This window comes from Ipomoea nil, unplaced genomic scaffold (assembly GCF_001879475.1).
Source record: "Ipomoea nil cultivar Tokyo-kokei standard unplaced genomic scaffold, Asagao_1.1 scaffold1317, whole genome shotgun sequence".
Taxonomy (NCBI): Eukaryota; Viridiplantae; Streptophyta; class Magnoliopsida; order Solanales; family Convolvulaceae; genus Ipomoea; species Ipomoea nil.
The window spans coordinates 2,229,669-2,251,828 of NW_017617745.1; the positions used below are offsets into that span (position 1 = coordinate 2,229,669).

General features: G+C 36.0%; 1 protein-coding gene across 1 annotated transcript; it reads right to left on the reverse strand.

Annotated features, from left to right (window-relative positions):
• Window positions 1–12,400: 12,400 nt before the first annotated feature.
• Window positions 12,401–20,475, reverse strand: LOC109185420. The gene is made up of 5 exons (XM_019335446.1): window positions 20,170–20,475; window positions 15,774–15,835; window positions 14,449–14,539; window positions 13,629–13,728; window positions 12,401–13,306 (listed from the first exon to the last, which is right to left on the reverse strand). The coding sequence occupies exons 1-5, from the start codon at window positions 20,319–20,321 to the stop codon at window positions 12,602–12,604; spliced, it is 1,110 nt and encodes a 369-aa protein (XP_019190991.1). The 5' UTR covers window positions 20,322–20,475; the 3' UTR covers window positions 12,401–12,601.
• Between the last annotated feature and the right edge of the window lie 1,685 nt (window positions 20,476–22,160).

The window sequence follows — 22,160 nt, forward strand, 5'->3', positions numbered from 1 at the left end:
GAAAAATTGCAAAATACAAAATTTCATTATGGGCCCCCATCGAAATCGAGGGACCCTTGTGGTTCGTCGTTACCATCAACTTCATCCCAATCGGCTAGAGAAACCCCACCATCGACTACTAAACTTCGTGCCAAGCCTGCCAAGGACATTCATCCTCACAAATAAGAATATTCTCCAAGGGTGGAGGTGGCCGCACCCCAGGCGCCCTCAAGTAGAAGTAGAACTCCATCATCCACACTCTCTAGATCGGCTTGCCCATTATCGCCCTCAACCGTTGTGTCTTCTTAATTGAAAACCAACATGCCCCTCTTCTATCATTCGTCCATTCCAACCAAAATACCTCATCCATATCTCGAGACCTGGCTAGGGGTAAATTGATCAAGAATATACTCAATTAATACTGCCTAGGCCAAGTTCCAAACCAAGAATGGATTTGGTGGTGGTCGATTAATGAGGCTCGAGTCAAACTCGAAGCCAAGTCAAGCTCGATACAAGAGGAACAATACTAAGTGAGGAGTATACTAAACATGTTTCATTGAGATAGCAAAATAACCCATACATGGTTTGAACAAGATAACCCAAGGGCATACATGGCTCAAGCAAAAATAGCCTGAGGAACATACAATAAAAGGGAATTACAATGAATCTAAAGGCATATTGTGAGTGTTCTCCAAATTCAAGGGAGTTGCAATGAATCATAAGTCGAGTCCCGTTGGCGAAAGGATGACATATATCATCTATTTACATGTTAAAGTTCCCGACATCATACGTGATAGCATTCTCGATCGCCAAGATTTCAACCCCGACATCGAACGTGAGCTTACCACCCACAATCTCCTCCAAGTGCTCTTAAACATAGGCGTTGAGGTTGGGCTGGTTGGCTTGGAACTCCTCAGAACCTTGTAGCTCGAGACAACCACATGTACTTTTTCTTTAAGTGTAGCAATGCCCGGTAGCGACATAACAACTCTAACAACTTGTTGAACGAAGGGCGACCTAAGCCCTAAATGGCCAACCCCGGGCATGACTACTCTTTCTCATTGTCGATCCATCGTAACTTGGAGAGTGAGGGATTGTTGATGGATACATCAAGTATCGCACAAGAAGAGAAACCCAAGTGTGTTGAGCCTAGGGAGTAAGGCCCAAGAGCGGGGGTCGTCTGGGCAGGATGCAAAGGATTGAGCGGGCATGGAAAACTAGAGAATAAAGCCCAGACAACTTACTTTCCCTAAGGTGAATCATAGGACATCTTGAACATATCACCAAGTTGGACAGAGCTCAAAGGCGACTTAACTTCCCAAGGTGAGCTGGAGAATGACCCAAATGTAAGACCAATGTTCATGCTTACCCCAGACCCCACCTAAAGACTTAAAATTTGAAGGCAACCATTCGAGGCAAGGTTCGGAGGATCCGGGGTGCTAGATCAAGTCCCTTGGAAATAAAGGCACACTAGGAGTCTACTTTTGAGACACAAAGGTCACCTACCACATCGAAACCGAGTCGGGTTCATTCAACCATGTTCAGGTATACACAGGCATAACCATACTAATCCAAGCCTGACAACCACGTTTGGAAGGGGTCAAGAATCTTACTACACCCCACCTGAGGATGTGTAGCTGGGCCTGGAGTGATTAGGGGTTCACTGTTATCCCATCTCTAAACAAAAGAGAAAGACCAGAGGTAAGGTAACCTCAGAGAGATTGTGGGGCTCACCGCCAACCCCGTCTTCAATCAAAGAAAAGATAATGAAGGCAAGAATGAGTTATTGTCCTCCCAAAGACTCAACTCTCGAAAATAGCAATTCAAAGGAATACTTACTAGCTTGAGCCCCGAGGTCGATCATGGGCACCCCCTATGTTCAGCTCACACTTGGGCCCTCTCCGCGGGTTACGAGGTGCTCCTCACAACTCAAAAAGTGTGGAACTTATGATGAATATATCAAGATTCACCTAAGAAGAGAGGCTCGTAGCGTGTATGACCCATGAAAAACCAAAATGACTAACAATGTAGTTAATCAATTATAATAAAATTAAAAATGAAATAGAAGTAATTCTAGTCCCTTAAATATTCACTACTAGTCATTTTGGTTTTTGTGCTCAAAACTTCAAAAGGTGCAAAACACACTCCCAACTTTCTAAAGTTTTAGCAGTTTTAATTCTTCAGTAAATTAATTAGTTGGTGTTGAGTCTCAAATTTAGATTAACTCAATTTATCTCCTCATGAACATGAGTTCGCGAGTTTATGAGATTCACAATATCATTTGGGGAAGTGGTAAACATGTGTTATAAAAAAATTTAAAAGAAAAAGATTTAAATTAAGCCATATATCCCAATTGATTATACTTTGATTATATTCCCACGGCAAAAGAAATAAATGTGAAGAAAAGATGTATGGCCTAGGAGTAGGAGTTGTCAAACATTAGTATCAGAGAGGTGATGTGAGAATTGAAAAGTCCAGTCCAGGAGGCTGTACTGTGCACAGCATCAACCACTATACCGCCCATTACAAACAGGAATCGATTCACTTGTCTCTCTGCAATATATTACGTACAATTAAGTAGTCAACAATTGCATATGGCCGGTGAGGCTGAGGCCTCTCTACATTACACATGCAATCACGGCCGTTCCCTAATCCCTAATAATCACACATATTACCAAACCCATCGCTGTTTGTGAAACACTTCCCTTGCCCTATCTACACGTTTTTTAAACTTTCAAGTAATTGTCACATCATCTTCGATGTGAATACATAGAAAAATTATATATTATTGATCAATATCATTATTATAAATTTATATAGGGGTGATTTCAAATGAAAATAACATATTTTTTTAAAAAGTAAAATTAATCTAAGTCATCTATTAGGATTTATTAATGGCCGAAGTTTTTAGTAAAAATTACATGTCAATTTTATAATTTGTAATATTTATAAAAATGATCGTGTCCCTTTTCCTTTTATTTTCTTAGTAATCATCAACTGTTGATCTAGCCAAATGAATTGATTAGATTAGTCCTCACTTTTTACGTGGGAGCTTGTTCTCACATGAATCCTACATTTGCAAAATGGAGAATTTTTCCAATTTTTTGGAAAACTGAAAAATTAGATCATATAAAACAGAAAACATGTTTACTAGCACAATTTTCAAAAACTGGAAATAATTTTTTATTTTTCTAGAAAACTGTAAAACTTTTAAAATTATTTTCTAAATAAAAAATACAGAATCATCTATTATTTATTTGACTTTATGTCACTATAACTACATCCTCAACATTATCTACATATATTTTTATTGAGTTAATACTCAAAATGGTCCTCGATTATAGTGAGTTTTCTCGATTTCGTGTTAAACGACTTTGATGACCTGATGTAGCCCCAGACTTTTGTGTTTTACTTAATGTAGCATTCCGTTTGTTATTCAAACAAATTGATGTTAAATAGATGGACAATTCAGTAATTTCAATATTGGTCTCTCTTTTCATTTATTTTAATGATTAAATAAACCACCTCTTTTATGAATTGTCGCAGTAATTTTAAGAACTCTTTTACTGATTATGAATTGTCCCTGTAATTTCAATATTTACTGATTACTGGGACGTACAATTCGTAAAAGAGGGGTGATTTATTTAATCATTATAATCAAGGGACCATTTCGGTAATTAACTCTAATAAATTTGAAAAAAAAAAATGAGTGTTAGTAAACAAATTTTCTAAACAGAAAACAGAGAATGCAAAACAGAAAATGAAAATTGAAAAATTAGAAAACAGAGAATAGAAAACAGTTTCCGTTAGTAAACGGGCCAAGAATATAAAAAATGTCTTCCGACTAAAAAATTAGGAAAACATTTTCTGCCAAATTGAACTTTTTACTGTTGACCAGAATGAATATTTTCCTTTGACCTCATTTTCTTCGAGTACCCAAACCCTGAAAAATCCAAAAAATGACTTTCGAAAGTCATTTTCTGAGTTTCGAAATAGACTCTAAGATAAATCCATTTTTACCTTCTTTCTTTGTGCCAAAGTAAAAAATAAAAAAATAAAAAAATAAAAAAAATAAAAAAAATACACAATTAAACCGATCCCAAAACTAACTTATTTGGTACCAACAATCCTTGTTAAGATTTCAACCAAACTACCACTTAGATTAGTCATTCTAATTTAATTTGGTCATTAACAATAATGCTTACATGTAACCTCTGTAGGAGTCGTGATTTAATTTGTACGATTATCATGGCGTCTAAGATTGATTAATGGAAATTTTGCATTTTGGTCATTGTATGCATTATCAGATCAGTTATTATAATCTATGATTGATTAACTTTTTAATTATTATTATTTTTTAAATACAGTACTTAGTTGTATATATCATCATCTTGAAATTTTAGTCTAGAGAATGAAACGAGATGTTAGGGAAAAAAACTAAAAATGTAAAACTATATTAATTAAGGACAAAAAACACAAACATCATGGTACAACTAATAATTATATTTACAAAAGTAAACAATATAACGGAGTCAAAATGACAAGTGGTGCGGTGCAACCCAATCAAGTTGGTCGGGCGGTTGGCTTGGTAGCCACAATAATAAAGAACAACTTATTGATTCTTTTTATTTGAACTAATCAGCAACCTATGTCGATTTATTCCATTATGGTCTTTAATTAATAAATTAAAAAAATGCAATTTTCCCATTTTTAATTTCCTAAGATTTATATTCAGTGGGCTTAGAGATGATCACCGGCCATTAGCATTTATTAAATAGTAGGATGTCTGGTTTGGCATCCTTATCTCTAGCATAATCATGGCTGCTCCAAGTGTGGTTTTTCCTTAAACAAAATAATAGGAGGATAGCTAGTGATGGAAAGCATGTGGGAATGGAAATCCAAGACAGGGTTTCACTTCAAGCCACTTTGGTTTGGATTTTCTTCTTGTTCCCATCAATAATTTTGTTTGTCATTCTTCATCCACAATAATGAGGTTAACCTCTCATATGTTAGGTAGGGTAATTAAACCAATTCTAAATATTCATAATTTGTTTAAATGTATGTGATGAAAATATAGAGCAATAAAATTAGTCTTTAATTTGGCAAATAGATAACTATATCAGCAGATTGAGATTAAAATATTGAAATTCAAAACTCTAAGAATAGTAACATTAAGAAAAATTGTAATTTATGTCCCTCCATAATATGTCAATTATCAATGTCACCCCTGATTAGTGGTGTAAATGTTGTCTCTCAATTTTCAAAACGGTACATATATTGTCCCTCCCGTACCGTATGGGAGGGGCAATATATTACCATTTTGAAAATTGAGGGGCAACATTTACACTATAGAGGGGCAATATATGTACCGTTTTGAAAATTGAGGGGCAATATTTACACCACTAATAATTCAAGGGTGACATTGATAATTGACATATTATGCAGGGGCATAAATTACAATTTTCCTTAACTATTATTTGAGTTGGTGGATTGCACTTATCTAATTCAAAATACTATATTCTTCACTGATTTTTATTTATAATACCACTAATTTATATTAAATAATAATTTAAAATATCATTAATTTATTTTTATATTAAATACATTACAATTAATTTATATCTATATATGAAGTAATAATTCAAAAATGTAAAATCAAAAACTTATTTGCTTTGTATCGGAATATACCCCGATTTACGGCACTTCTTACACCCATAACCTGATCGGGTACGAGTCGCCTTGAGTCTCGGATCATTTCCCGACCTGAACCGACTTGAGCGCAGTGCCTGACCGACCCGACCTTGGGTTAATTGGCTCGATTGGTCTGATGAGCCGTTTCACTAACCTTTCTATGCTCAGGTCCGACTTGGATGCTCGTCCCCGACCCCGAGCATGAACACTTTACGTACGCCCAAACTGATTCCATCAAGTAATTAACTAGACAGATATATTCTTACACGTGCTCGTTCCTCCTTAGTGGACCAAATTACCGAATGCATGGATGACACGTGAGGTACATGCCGGCCTCTCGGCATGTGCCCCTCGAATTCCCTATAAATACCCCATGAGGCGACGATAGAAGAGACTTTTGGCTATTCCTACACGCTAACAGTTAGCTCGGGAACCTCTGACCCACTATCAAGTCTTCCGAGCTTCATAACTTAAACCAACAAGTAGACCACTTAAGGGCCGTAGCCGGTCTGGTCTAGCTCTTCATACGTATTCGCAGTAAACGCGGATATTTACTACATCAGTATCTTTATCTAATTTTAATTCATTTTAAGTGAGTAAATTTCTCTTTGAGTGGTCATATGGTTCCACAATAACAACAAGAACAATAATAATAATTTTTAAAATTAAATTATCATGAAATTTATATCTAAATTAAAATATAAAATACCTTAGGAACAATTAAATAAATAAAACAATAATACATACCATTATAAGCCATTTTAAATATTATCAATTCAATTAAAAATAAACAGTTAATTTATCAAATATTTTTCTTAATACTAGTGCGACTGGTGCAAGTAAAAACAACTAATTCGCAATTCACTATTCACTAATTGCCAAAATTCTCAAAGTCAAAAGTGGTAAGGTTCTGATACTTTATCGTGACTACAAAGAAAGTTGTTTGGAGAAATGAAGAATGGCATATGCTTGAGTTATATACTTGTAATATGAATGACACCCTGCAAGCCATTAGTACTTGTTACTTTAATTAGTATGGTTCCTTGTGTTATAGTGGGCAAAAACATAGTTTAGAATGGGAATGGGCTACAAAGAAAGATGATTTATGAGAAAGAGCAAGAGGTTGGAGCAGTTGGCAATGATGATAATGGGGATGGGCATATTATGGAAAGGTGATGTTGAGATGGGGAGAGCCATAGAAATTGAAAGCAGCATTTGACAGCCTTGTTTCAAGGGGGAAATGGCACAGAAAGATGGACATCCACCAACAAAGTGGTGTTCATCAAGGTACAACATTGCATTACATTACATTGGAAGAGGAATAAAGCAAACAAAAAAAGAAAAGGCACCACCACTCTCCCTATTTATATTAATTATAATCATCCAACCACCTAAATAAATAATCTTGATGATATTGAGTTAAAACTTATTCGTCATAATAGTTTTTTCTAATTTTCTGTTCTTTAGTAACAAATTGTAATATATTTTTTGAAATTATACTCTTCAGTTCATGACGTGTGACATCGATAACTAGTCACTAAGAGAATTATACTATTTTTTCTGATTCTATTTTTTTCTATTCAATCAGGAAAAAAAAAAACACTTAATACGAATATATATATTCCGATCCTAGTGAGGTGCACAGTGTTTTCCATTCATCATATGTGATTCTTTCCCTTCATGTATGATTCTTTCTTGCCATAAACACTTTGTCCATCCATTTGCCCCAACGTATGGCCACCCTTCTTATAATATCAATTTTCAAAAAGAGAAGAAGAAGAAAAGAAAAAAGAAATTAAATTTCTTTATCATAATGGGTGGTTTGCGCATCAACATGAACTAGCTCAACTTGAGGCAATAATGATCCAAATAAGATTCTGACCCTGAATTCAAAAGTTCGAATCTCTTTCAATATCAATTATCACATATTACTAAGTATTTTTTGTCAGAAACAAAACCCTAGAACTCGAAAATATCATTAATTTGTGTTGTGAAGGGCCACCTGTCTCTCGATAATGTGGAGGCGGGTGAATCACCAAGTCCAACACCCAAGTTACGCCTTCGAGCGGAGGCTGGTGAAGGGCCAAATCCCGCACCTGCCTCTCGAAAATGTGGTGGACAGTGAAAGGGTAAGTCCAACACCCTACCTTCTAAAAATGTGGTGGCGGTATATAAGGAAATAAAATTGCACATTCGAGCTACGAGTTATAACTTTTGGCGTATTATAAGTGTTTGATCTTAACAAGTAGTATCAGAGCCATGTCACCAGTTAAGACGGGCAAGTATATGGTGGAGTGTCCATATTAGTTACTGCAATAACCTTTTAATGAATTTTATGGACAATCTTAACAAGTCATCGATGCACTACTTAAGATAAATTCAAATGAAACATCACTTTCCAGTCATGTACCAAAACAGATGGATTGGTTGTGTGCCTTAGAAACTCATATAAATATATAATTAAGATTCTTTCTTGGTCATTAGCCCATTGTCTATTCATTTGGACAAATGTATAATGCATAGATAAATGGCATTTATTCAAAGATAGATTATAAACAATGTTTTTGCTGTTTGCTTGTTCCAACAACATTGTTGCTCTTGAGATTATAATCAACCTATTACTTTTCCCTGTTGGAGGAACATATTGGGATTCACGAGCATTATTAATTTTTCAATATTATATCACAAATTTAAAATTTTCCACTAAAAATATAATTAAAATATTAGAATTGTAACGGTTCAATCTCTAGGGATTGGATACGCCACTTGAAATAAGGAGATTATGGGTGGTACAATTTCTTTATCACCATGTCAACATTGCAACCAACATATATAAGAATTTCATCTTTTTCTCTTTGCTTTTTCTTTCTTGATTCCCCTTTCCCTTTAGATTGTTCAAGAATAAATATCAAAGGTATTTCATGAATCGAATATCAAGCTTCAGTCGAACATTACAAATTAGGAAAACAATAAATCGATGAATTATATTTAGTATCTTTTTTTATTTTTTATTATAGATTAGATAAATGATCGATAATTCAACACAAAAAAATAATCACATTCTTCCATAAATGTAATCGTTGTGTCATTAAAACATATTGATATAGGTACGATGTTATTCGAATCAAAGTTCTTGAACCATAGAACTTCATCTTTTCCTTTGCTTTTTCTTTCTTGGCTCTTCTTCCCCTTTAGATTGTTCAAGAATAAATATCAAAGATATTTCTAGAATCAAATATCATGCTTAGACAAATGATGAAATAAATAATTGTAATAAGTCTTCTTTCATGGCAAATTATTGTGTAGACCACGGTTCACTTAGTAGTGTGGACCATGAATGCAATATACATTTTTAATATATTAAAGTACATTATTTGTACCAAGTGACGTGTGGTCCACTGGTATCCGAGTCTCAGTGTAAAAAAAAGTACATTATTTATGTACTGTAAATTTACATTATTTGATAATAAAAATTGAAGTAAGAAAAATAATGACGTTCTTTCATACAATTTTAGACATAATAAATTAATCGAACATATTACCATGGATGCTTAGAACTTAGAAGCATGCATTTGCTTGCGTTTCTTGTTTCGGCAAATTATGCTGTGCATCGTATGCACCCTGCATGGTGCATACGGATGCAAAAACGACGTCGTTTTGCATAAAACGCACACCCTACTTAAAAAAAAAAAAAAAAAAAATCAGTTTCGATTTCCAGCAACAACATTATTTTATTCATTTTTAGTTCATTCATTTTGGATTTTTTAGTTATGCAATTCTAGAAGTGTAGTTATGCAATTCTGGATGTGTAGTTATGAAGTTATGAATGTGTAGTTATGCAATTCTGGAATTATAGTTATGCAATTCTGAAAGTATAGTTATGCAATTCTAGAAGTGTAGTTATGTAATTCTGGATGTATAGTTATGCAATTATGGATGTATAGTGTAATTATGAATGTGTAGTTATGCAATTCTGATTTTATTTTTTTAAGTTAGATGCCAAAACGACGTCGTTTTTGCATCCGTATGCACCAAGATGCACAGCATAACACTCCTCTTGTTTCTCTCTGGGCTTTTCCTTGGCCCAAATACAGAGTTATCCGGTTAAATGGGCTTGCAGACAAATGGGTATTTTACTGGGCTGCTTTTATATTTTATATTCCTTTGGAGTATTCTATGGGCAAACTATTTTATGGACTCGGGTCCACTTGCAAAATGGACTCGGATTCAAAAATACACAATTTACCAATTATTATGGACACAGTTCTATATTCATAATTACTGAATTCTATATTAGTAATTATAAAATTCTATGTTCATTGTTTTTGAACTTCATATTCATAATTATTCAACTCTATATTCACAATTACAGAATTCTATGTTCATAATTATAAAACTTTATGTTCATAATTTTTTAACTTCATATTCACAATTATTAAACCAAAATATATACAATTACAGAACTCTATGTTCATAATTATAGAACTCTATGTTCATAATTACAGAACTCTATGTTCATAATTTACCACAATTTACATACTGAATATTCACAATTTAAATTGTGAACATTCAATATGTAAATTGTGTATTTTGGACCTAGGTCCACCTTGCAAAGTGGACCCGAGTCCATAGTATAACTGTTGGTATTCTATGGTCTTTTAGTCTTTTAGTTCTAATTGTGATTGTAGTTGCAAATGCAAGCTGTTTTTATGTTTTATTTTATTTTATTTGTATTTTTTAATATTGCTATAGTTGTTGTTAAAGCCAAGACCTGAAGCGATGCTCTAACCCTGTTATACCGAGAGTTAGTAAAGACATTGACAGCAAGTTTAGTTCACGGAATGAATTTTGAGGTAATAGGAATGCTATTCCATAAGGAATGAAATAAGTAAGGAATAGAATAGGAATTGTATTCTGTTGTTTGGTTCGCGGTAGGAATAGACTTTAGGAATTATATTACAATGTTTGGTTGATTTAAGGAATAGAAATGAAATATGTTTTAAAAGACATAAATACCCTTATAAAAATATGTGATGGTGGCGATGGTGGTGGCCGTGGTGGTGGTAGTGGTGGCGGTAATGGTGATGATGGTGGTGGCGGTGGTGCTAGGGTGGTAGTGGCGGTGGTGACGGTGGCAGTGGTGGGGGCGACGGTGGTGGTGGTGACGGTGACGGTTGTGGCAGTGGTGGTGGGGGCGGCGACGGTTGTGGCGGTTGTGCTGCTAGGTGGTGGTTCTGGTGGCGGTGGTGGTGGTGGCAGCAGCGGTGGCGATGGTGGTGGCGGTGGTGGTGATGGTGATGGCGATGGTGGTGATGGTGGTGGTGGCGGTGGTGGTGCTGGGGTGGTAGTAGTGGTGGTGGCGGTGGCAGTGGTGGGGGCGGCGGTGGTGGTGGGGGCGACGACGGTTGTGGCGGTGGTTCTGGTGGCGGTGGTGGTGGTGGTGGCGGCGGCGGCGATGGTGGTGGCGGTGGTGGTGATAGTGGTGGTGGCGGTGGTGGTGCTGGGGTGGTAGTAGTGGTGGTGGCGGTGGCAGTGGTGGGGGCGGCGGTGGTGGTGGGGGCGGCGACGGTTGTGGCGATGGTGCTGGTGATGGCGGTGGCGGTGATGGTGGTGGTGGCGACGACGGTGGTGAAATAGGATAAATTTATATATAGGATAAAAAAAATTAGGTTATAGAAAGGGGTAAAAAAGAAAATAGATTCTAAAATCTATTCCTGAGCGTTCAGTAATAGGCTAATACCGGGGGGGGGCCCTAGTAATAGCTATTACCTTATTTGAGGTAATAGGCTATTACCAAGAATATTATTCTTGATAATAGTAATGGTTACCAAACAAAGGAATAGGCCTATTACTGGGAATGCTATGCCATTCCCGGCCTATTCCGTGAACCAAACGGGCCATGAGGGTCCAATTGGAAATATACAAATTATTTTTTGGAAAATAATTTTTTGAAAATGATTTATTTTCTGATATTTAGGTGGAATCAGCCAATACTATCAACTAATCAAACTCACTAACTTAATCAGCTAATAACTATCAACCAACAATTATTTGCCAAGAATTCATTTTAATGTATTAAATGTTCATTACTTAAATGCTAAAAATTCATTATTTAGTATACTATCTAAAAACTTTCAATATATTAAAAATAAACAATTTATTCGTGATCCACAATATCATTTGCCAACCTTAACGGATGATGTTCTAGGTTGTAATTACATATGGTAGGCTGCATATTCATGGAGTTCACTATACTTGATTGCCTTCTGAGGTTTTGAGTATTGGGTTAGAGTGAGTCTTTTTTTTTTTTTTTTTTTTTTTTGAAAGCGGGTTAGAGTGAGACTAGCTCATTCAAAAGTTTAATTTTTTTTTTTGTCAGATCACGAGGTGTCCTAAGCAGATCCTAACTGTAGAAGGCACCTTCAAACCTGTATTTATTTATTTATTTTTGTCAGATCACGAAGTGTCCTAAGCAGACCCTAACTATAGAAGGCACCTTCAAACCTGTACTATATCAGACTACTCCCCGTATGCATCGGGCCAACCCAATTAAGGGCAAAGTGATGACCAGATTTGTTTTTCAATATGAGAAGAGTTTGAACTCCCGACCTTTCTTAGGGATAGGAGTGCACAACCACCCACACCAACCAAGCTGATTCAAAAGTTTAATTGTCACTTGTTGCGGACATATTTTAACTGAAAAAAGAAAAAAAGAAAAAAAAGTACATTGTGAATAAAATCCACCTCTTCAAAATCTCTAGCTAAGGGCCTAATTAAGCTTCTAGTTTAGTCGACATTGTAATAAGAATATTACCAACATCCAACGTATAAGAAATTGAAACCTACACAGTTCTTCAATTCTACCTAAAACCAATTCGTCGACGTAAGCTGCACAGCAATTACAAGAACTAGATGCTTATTGTTTTTAAGTTTATAAGTCTTCTATGTCCTCAAGTGAATCAAACTGTGCACTAATCTGGCACAACTCCTCGTCATCAATGGCGGTTGTGCTAAACCATTTTGGTGGAGAATAGCTCGACTCTCCTCTCAGGGATATGCCAGTTTGGGGAATTGGCAGACATGGATCCTTGGAAGCTTCGACGCACTCAGAGCTTTCCTGTTTCTCCTTGTGTCTGTTAAACAGCTCGGTTTTCATCTCCCAGCAAGCTTTTAAATCTTCCTCGTTCCGGGCTTTGTTCATCTTGTCAATCAGGTCACCCAAGGCCGAAGTCCACTCGGCTTGTGGCGACTTGAATGTCTCCGGGTTTTCGGGTTGACTGAGATCACCGGTGACTTCATCGAGTTCCAGCTTCCTAAGCTTCTTTAGCCCCTGATCGACTATGTATTGCATCCTCTTCCTAGTATTCTCGATTCTAACCGGATCTGATCTGAGCTGCAACTTAAACCCGGCTACCATTGCTTCCATACTCACCGCCTCTTCGGTGGCTGGTTTGGGATTTTCTGAGGAAGATCCGTCCTCGGCCTGCCCATCTTGTTCGGAATTCACCCCAAATGCCTCCTCTAACAGAAAAACATTTTGCATGTAGCGATCAAACGCCTCGTTTTCAATTTCAATGTTGTTGTCCCTAAATTCCTTCAACTTTAAAAATCTCCATTCGTTTATAACTTGTGCATCCTGAAAAGAATCCTTGGATTAGGCTAACTATTCTTAACATAAAAGAGAACAATATATATAAACCAGCTTGGTTGGCGTGAGTGGCCGTGCAGTCTCGTCCCTTAAGAGAGGTCGGGAGCTCGAACCCCCTCTCGTATGGAAAAACCAATCTGGCCAGCACTTTGCCCTTAATTGGGCCGGGCCAGTATGAATGGAGATTAGCCTGAGTATGATACGGGCTTAAAGGTCCCTCCTACAGTTAGGACCTGTTCAGGACACCTAATCGCTTGACCAAAGAGAACAATATATACAATTCATTATGATATGATTGATATCTATAAACCTTTCTTGTTAGTGGCTTCCTTCTGAGTGGGGTTTGCAAATTATTAAACTGAGCAAAATTTGTTGAAAGCTGACGAAAAGAAGCAGGTCTGTGTGAGGCCCTGAAATTGAAAGACGTATAGATCATAAGAGACATCTACCAATAGAAAAGTCGGAAAATTTTTTGGCTTCACTCTGCAACAAGGTATAAATTAGGGAAACTAAACAAAATGCACAAATGGAAAACACAACTATAAAAACTGTAAGACCATCTGAAAACATAAGTATGCAATTGGAAGTGTTTCTCCAGAAAAATAGAAGATAGAATGTTTATAAGTCACAAAGTCACCATGAACTGCGAGAAATTTGCAATGTAGCTCTAACAGAATGAATGGTAAAACCCAAAATGAAAGATTTGAAAGCAAAATAATGAAATGTGCTAAAAACATTTTGTCAAGAAATTTTTATGAAATGTGAGCAATTGGCAATGCAGCGCTGACAGAATGGTAAAACCCAAAAAGAAAGATTAGAAAGAAAAATAACGAAATTTGCTAAAGGCATTGCTCTATCAAGAGATTTACGATGTAAAATGATATGCAAAACCAATGAGACTGAATATCATTATAGCCAGATGATAATTGCCATTCTTTTCAGACATTTCAGCATAATCTATAATGGAAATGACTGGAAGAGCAACTCTACATGGTGTTTGAATTTCGAAAATGTCATCTTCATAATAGTGAAAGATAAAATGCACAAATTATCAAATATTCTGAATGAAGAGTTTGAAGAAGACATTGGGACACAAAATATATCATGCATAGTTTCACACTACAACTTACCCGGGGTGAGATGCCTCAGTGGATTGTTGGTCTACTATAGGAGAGCCTGAAGACAGTGCCTTATCTAGAAGATTTGATTGACCTTTAAGAACTGCAATGATTGCAATCAAAGACATAATTGTCAGAGACAAGAAGTCAAGAACAGGTGGAACAGTTAGAAATTTTTAGACAGCATCATAGCCCTCGACTTCAAAAAGACAAGGAATTTCCGAAGTTTAACCAGTCAGAGCACTAGTTTGATTAGGGTCACATCATATTGTTCTAGAGGTTTACAAGTTACAACCAAGAATGCACCGCACACACACATAAATACATGCAAATAAATATTTAAAAAAAAAAAAAAAAAAAAAAAAAAAAAAAAAAAAAAAAAAAAAACATAGTTGCAATTGAGAATGCCAAAGCCACACAACTCAGCAAATAAATATCACGAGCAAGAAGCCCTTAAAACAAAAAATTATTATTTGCAAAGATACTTGAAAATCCCTGATTATATCAATTCATCTATATATCCCCTTGTCCCTTTCTCCCACTCAGCCACTAATACAATGAGAAATTACTTTCAAGAAATGGAATCTTTCTGTAAAATGCTTGCCATTCAAGAACATTCTTAATCCATTGGCACTGTCACGGTTCTTGGCTCTTCAGCCTTGAACTCGCAGACAAGGATGTCTTCTTTGGCACCAAATTCCTTTGATTCCTCTAGCGTATCTCTAACCTCTCCTCCCTCTCTCTAATAAATTTCATTATGTTCAGATATTTACAAGATCCATATGCCAAACTTACTGATTGAAAAAGGTACCAAAACTGGGTTCACTAGTTCAGCAAGTTATACACTATTCTTTTATTATACAATTTTGATCTTTTTCAAGTACTCAACACAAGGAAAGAATTTTCAATCCAATTGGCTTGAAACATTTGCTGTTTCTTTTTCAGGTTGCTTATCTTTTTCTTGTTTGAGGGAGTAGGGAGGATATTAAAACCTGATATGGCTCTATGTTATTAATGCGAGTCTTCAAATTCATCGACTGTCGCCTGTTGGTGTTTTTATTTTTTTTTTAATAAGGGCATTCATTCCTAATCTCTAGAGCTAAAATCATAGGATAATACTATTATTCAACTTTGAGGTTCTGTATGCATACTCTGTAGTATTACTATCCTATAACTCTACGAACAAAGTTGAGAGTTTCTGATTCATAAATATTCCAGTGTGAAGATTTACATTACTAATGACAACCATATTGTGCACACTTAAAGTGAGAAATTTTCAAATGGTACCACAACAAAATATTATTAACCAAAGTTAAGGACAGTAAAGTATTGCGAACCATGTATGTGACAGGGATTCTGAGCTTTTGCACAGCAGCTTTTGCATGACTGGTATGGGCACCTGCACATTTAAATTTGGTCAATCAAAAAGATGGAAGGAAAATCATAGTTACCTTTCAATGGTCATGGAGAACTCATAAAAGTGACAAGTTGATTCAATAAGACTCGCACAGTTGCAAGCTAAAAAAATGTCATTTTTCATACATATAATCAGACTCTTCTGACAAAATTTATTCACTGTTTCTGCTTCAAGAAAACAGTAAATGAGAAGATTACAAATTCATAACTCTTATTGATTGTACTATTTAGCTGCTGAACAATACAACTAACGCTGTGTCTTTCAGATTAATAACCACCACCTCAGCTTAAAACTATTTCTGAAACAAAGAGGAAAAAAAAATTTCTCCATTAATTATGAATCTCAAATAGGAAGTCTATAGATCTGCACCCCCGTTACCACAATAATGTTCTGATTAAAAGATAAAATTAACAAAATTTTTATAACAGAAACAACAGCACCAGAAGAGGGAGCCAGTAATCTGCTAGATTGCTATGAATGAAAAGGAAGGGTAAAAGGAAGACATCATCAAGGATGAAGATCCTAGGTCAACCATAGGTATTTCAACACATACATAAAAACATTGAAAAAACGCATCACCTTTCTTCGTTAGTAACTATATTCTCCATTTCTTCCATGCCGTAGATGGGTGCTATGTAAGGAAAAAGTGCTCGGCAAATTTATGACAACTAAAGATAACTATGAACCTTAAAATACTTAACAAAATAATATTAATCTTTGTCATCTAATCTAAAAACAATATGAACCGAAACCACTTAATGAACTGCTAAATCGGTGAAACAAGAGATAATTGCGAAACTATATGCACATGCGCACACATGCACAGCCATTGGGTGCGTCATCCAATGTGAACACTTTAAAAGGAAACTCTAGGGATCCAATGTGAACAGCTGAAAAGGAAACTCTAGGGGGCGTTTGTTTCGAACATAGGGATCGAAATTAGAACTGGAATCAAATACTTAATAATTGGAATGGGTTTTAAGAAAAGTATTGTGTATGTTTGACTAACCTAGAATCGGAATTACTATTGAAATTATTGTTTGGATTAAATATCCATGTAATTGAAATCGAATCTTGAAAGTTAGATTTAAAAAAAAAAAAAAAAAAAAAAAAAAGTACTACTGTAAACAAATACTCAAATGTTAATAAACGAATTCACTTGATATCAGCATGTACTTTTGGTATTTATGTTGAGGAAAATAAATGCAAATATAATAAAGGTTTTAAAAAAAAAAAAAAAAAAACAAAACAAAACACAAAAAACATAGCGTAAATGTGACGGGCAAATGGTCAAAATCTCTATTCCCTAGATCCCCATTCTATTACAGAGCACTACTCTATCTTATTCTTTTCTGCAAAAAGTTCGTGAACAAAGGTAGCAGTGTAGTTCAAGTACATAGTGACTTCTGCACCGGTGCCAAGGTGGTGACGGTGAAATGACGGCAGTAAATGGCAACAACTTCTCTACAGTGACGACTTTCTCCTCCAATGAGGTAGTATACTAATATGCAGTTTCAATCTTTTCTGTTTGACAAGAAACAACATGAAGGAGGTACGAAGAGGAGAAGAAATGGCGAAGACGAAAATGGGGTAAAAAGGAAATGAAACCAAGAAGAAGCTCATTAATCAAAACTTTCATTCCTTAGGTATTTCATTCTCATTCTCTAACACAGAAAATAGAAAATCTTTGATTCCGATTGACATCCTTAAGTAGTGAACCAACAACTCCCTAGTTTCTTTTAATTTGTAACGATTCTCTTTTAAGAATTTCATATTGATCTTAAGCTCATCATTCTGAATAAGAAGCATTTTTAGGATTGTTTGGTACATGGGGTAAGGGTAGGGGTATATGTAAAGCTCCACATAACCAAGGTTTGTGTTGGGCTAAGGCTTGGAGGGCCAAGTCTAACACCTTGATACACAATGTGGATTCGAAACATGGCATTGGCTACTATACAAGAATAAAGAAATATAATTGTGCATTTGCTACTAGTTATAGCTTTTGGCTTAGTAGTGTAGACGTGTAGTTGATGACTAGCAAATTCTAGGAAGGATTGTTGGGCGAAGGCCTAGAAGACCAAATATAGAATCCTGTCACTTGGTGTGAATTCGAAATATGACGCTAATTGTTAAGCAAATATAAGGAAATATAATTACATATTCGCAACTAACTATAACTTCTGGCATAGTGGTAAGCACTTGATCTTGACAATTTGGTCAGTTGGTCTAAAGATTGTTAGTTTAGAATTGTAAAAATTGACCTTATGCATGGCTAAGGGGGCTGCAAGCCACTAGATTGGGAGAAATTGAATCTTTTGCCTACCTACCCAACCCCTTAAAACCTGTTCCCATCCAACAAGACAACACCCCAAGCTGCCCATTTCCTTGTGAGACTATGATACTAGTAAATTCTTCAAGTTTAATTAATCTTGTCCCTAATGGAACTAGATTTCCCACTTATAGGCAAGTCCAAAAACTAGCTCAAAGTATAAGGATGAAATAGCAACAATGCATAAAATGAGAGAGTATTATTGCTCAAGGAATATTGTGTGTACACTATAGAGATAAGGCCCCTATTTATCGGAGGGATCATCGCCTACTACCTCTCATAATTACATAATGACTGGGTTCCTATAATATAGATGATGGACTCGCACATAAACAAGGACTAGGATATATCCCAACTCTATCTTTGCTTGGCCTAATCTTTCTCGCTCTCAAACAACCTCCACCACCTCCTTCGCCACTACGTTGGGTAGACTTCCTTGTCATTAGGCCTAACTACCCCTCCACCACTCAAGCCCATTAACACTCCTGGCCCAACTACATACCAAGCCCAAAGGTAGGAAACCTAAGCTCATTAGTCCCTAGTCTCTCAAACTAAATATGGATTGTTAATCACATACTAAACCCCAAACAGAAGAAATATTAGTCATGTACCCTCCTTAACCCCCTTATATCCCATGTTCACAATTCTCTTTCATCGAGGATTCAAAGTGACCTTTAGACATATCCAAAGAAATCTCCACCATTTCTCAAGAGCCATTATTCTTATAGGGAAATGCCTTTCATGAGATTACTTGTATTAATCCTCTAATTGACCAATAATATTTCATCTTCATGTGTCACAAACTAAATGTCTAAGCTTTCACATTAGAGCTTTTGAGCACTGTCTATGTGAAAAAAGGGAGAAACTGGTAAAAAAACAAAGAGCTATACTAGAACTTCAAGATTGTAGGGAGTTTTATCAAACCAAGGAGCATAAGTATAGGATCAAACCCCCCCCCCCCCCCCCACCCACCCCGAAACACCTTCTCTTACTGTAGTCAAAGGGTGTGAATAAGGACAGCAAACTTGGCCAACCACATGAATCTTAACTACTGCTGCCTCGTCGAAGATAACAATTTTTAGAATTGAATTGCATGAATCATTGGTCTTTTTGAAATCTTGAAGCAAGCAAGAGACATTTTCACTGAATTAAAAGATATTCACTGGTAATCCAATGTTAAGCATCTACCTTTTATTTTTATGCATTAAGGAGACCTCCAAATTGACAAAATTTTTAAGATAGAAATAATGTTTTTTTTTTCATATAGAGTTTGCCAAGAGACACCCAAATCCAAAACCACATTTATAACCCTACATGTAAACCAAACAGTTATTTATGAACCAAAAAATCGAGATAGGTCTGAAGATTCAAAGCTATCCAACTCAGCAATTCTTAATGTTGAATTTAGTGACCCAAATTATCATTCTTTGTACCAAATCTTTTTGTCATCCGAGTCTATTTGAATATCCTATTTGAAAATGCTGAATCCCAGTGACAACTCACTGTAGCAAATAAAGAGATATGGCAAACTTGGAAATTCTAATGAAGATTCTCTGAAATTCCTTAATAAAAGATATAATCTTTATCCATTTTTCTTTTTTCCATTTTGTGATCAAGAACACAGCAGAGCATATAACAGTAAGGTTCAAAACAAAAATTAACACTTGCATTAGGAAAATCGCAATCACATTGTCACTGTTACTCGTGTATGTGTCCCAGGATACACTTTGCAAATACACTGGCACTCAAACACACACTCAAAAACAAACAGAGAGATAAATAGATACGGAGTATAAAAAAGCTCAACCCTAGGGTTCTAAGCTCCTGTATCGACACACACACACACACACACACACACACACACACACAAAAAGTAAAAAATTTAAATTTAAATTTAAATTTAAAAATTACAAAGCAATTAACACCGAAGAACTTTTTTACAAATTGCAGTACAACTATAACAACCGAATATAATTCGAGATTTTACCTAGATCGAGCGACGTTGCCACACTTGATGCACTTAGGTTTGTTAAGCCCTCGTAGATTCTTCGAGGCGTTGGTGGTCGGAGGAGGGGTGGAGACGGCGGCGGGGGAATCCGCGTTGGGGTTGCTTAAGGCAGGCGACGATGCTGCGGCCATAACAGAAACGGAGAATTAAGCTGCCAACTTCTCCTTTTTGCTTTTCATTCGACGGGTTATCGGTTTATGCGGTGGAAATTCCGGTAGGCGGTGGCGCTTGGCTTTGTTTCCGGTGACGACGGGCTCGACCGCTCGAGCTCGCTGTAAGGCTGAGTTTTTTCCTTTCTCATGTGATGTGATAATTTATACTCAAAATTTTAGGACGTTTCTACCCAGAAACTTAGACGGAAGATGTTTACTAATTGAGGGTGGAATAGTAAATTTATGTCTTTTTGCTATTTAGGCCATCTCCGACCTAAAACACTCAATTCTACACCAAAAAAGTATATTCCTAGTATATTATTACATCAAATTTTTTTCATCTACATCCCATTTACACAAAATTTTATTCATTCACTAAAATAATTTGTATTCTCATAAATTAAAACTTTATATTAATACCTTAATTATTTTAATATACAATATAATTGTAATGAAAATAATACGGAGTAGTTTTGAACTTTTGATGTACTCATTTTAATTTTGTTAAAATTATGTTATATCTAGTTTAATTTTTAAATAATCTTATATTCAATATTAGTCTTCTTTTAATCGTGTTCATGAGATCTTTTAAATGATATGATTTATTTTTAATAATATATAATTTATGTTTAAGTATTTAACAAAATATATGACGGATATCAGCGATGCACTATGCTTACTTCCCAGTAGGTCATTCATCATGTGGCAGTTGGACACGGAGTTCTTTGGCTATTTGGTTGCCATATGTGGACAATAACCATTTAACCACATCTATCCATGGTAAGCTACAACGCCAGGTCTCGAATCGAGCAAGGGTTGAACTCGGTCAACCCAGTCGACGCCCAACAATCCCTCTCCCATTACCCATCGCAAGCTTTGATCACAAAGTCCAGCAGCATGCCTGACTCGGTCCTTAGCTTCCACACCCAATCCCCCACTAATCCCCCTCCTGGGACTAGACTCTGCTTTCAATTCATATCGCCATCAATTCAAACTCGTGACATTGACTATGATAGCAATTGATAAATCTCAGCGTTACACTATGCTTACTTCCTAGTAGGTCACATATCATGTGACTATTGTAAGTCAAGCACGCTTAACCATGGAGTTTTTTTGGCTATTTGTTTGTCATATCTTACTTAAAACCAATTGGTGATAAGTAGATGGCTATTAACCATTTAACCACATCACAGCATGGTAAGCCACAGCGCCACATCTCGAATCGAACAGGGGATTAACTCGGCCGACGCCCAACAATATACAAATACATAAAAACAAAATAAGAATACAAAAGGAATTACCAACTAAAAACAGGGGCGAAATGAACAAAAAAAAAAAAAATTAACATCAAGACATGCACGGCTGTGACCTATACATGCATATGCTAAAATTAGTCTTCCTACAAAATAAGCAAACATTCCTTCCACAATATGCTTTCCAGACCTGTTTCTTCTCTTATAATATGGATGCAAACAAATAACTATTTTTAATCATTAATATTAACGCACATGCCAAGAATTCAAAAAACAAAATTCCACGATAAACAAACCCTAACGACTGAATAATGCACCACAACTACAATAACGATGTACTGACATTGTAACACCGATACACAAATACTACATCTATAAGTTGCAGCCACCACCATGACACACAACCACTCCCACACCACCTCACAACTAAGTAATGCATCACTAGTTCCATAGAAATGCACACTTTAACTACTAACAATGCACAACTTTTACTATGGGACAAGGTGTACATAATTTTGTAAGTTCTCACCTTAAACCCCTAAACCCTAAACGCTAAACACTAACC

Bases quoted from the DNA above. Each gene is read 5' to 3' on its own strand.
- LOC109185420 (XM_019335446.1), bottom strand. From the start codon at position 20,321: ATGGCCGCAGCATCGTCGCCTGCCTTAAGCAACCCCAACGCGGATTCC. The intron at 13,729-14,448 runs GTAAGTTGTAGT...TTTCAATTTCAG, and splicing joins ACTGAGGCATCTCACCCCGG to GGCCTCACACAGACCTGCTT. The intron at 13,307-13,628 runs GTTTATAGATAT...GATTCTTTTCAG, and splicing joins GGAAGCCACTAACAAGAAAG to GATGCACAAGTTATAAACGA.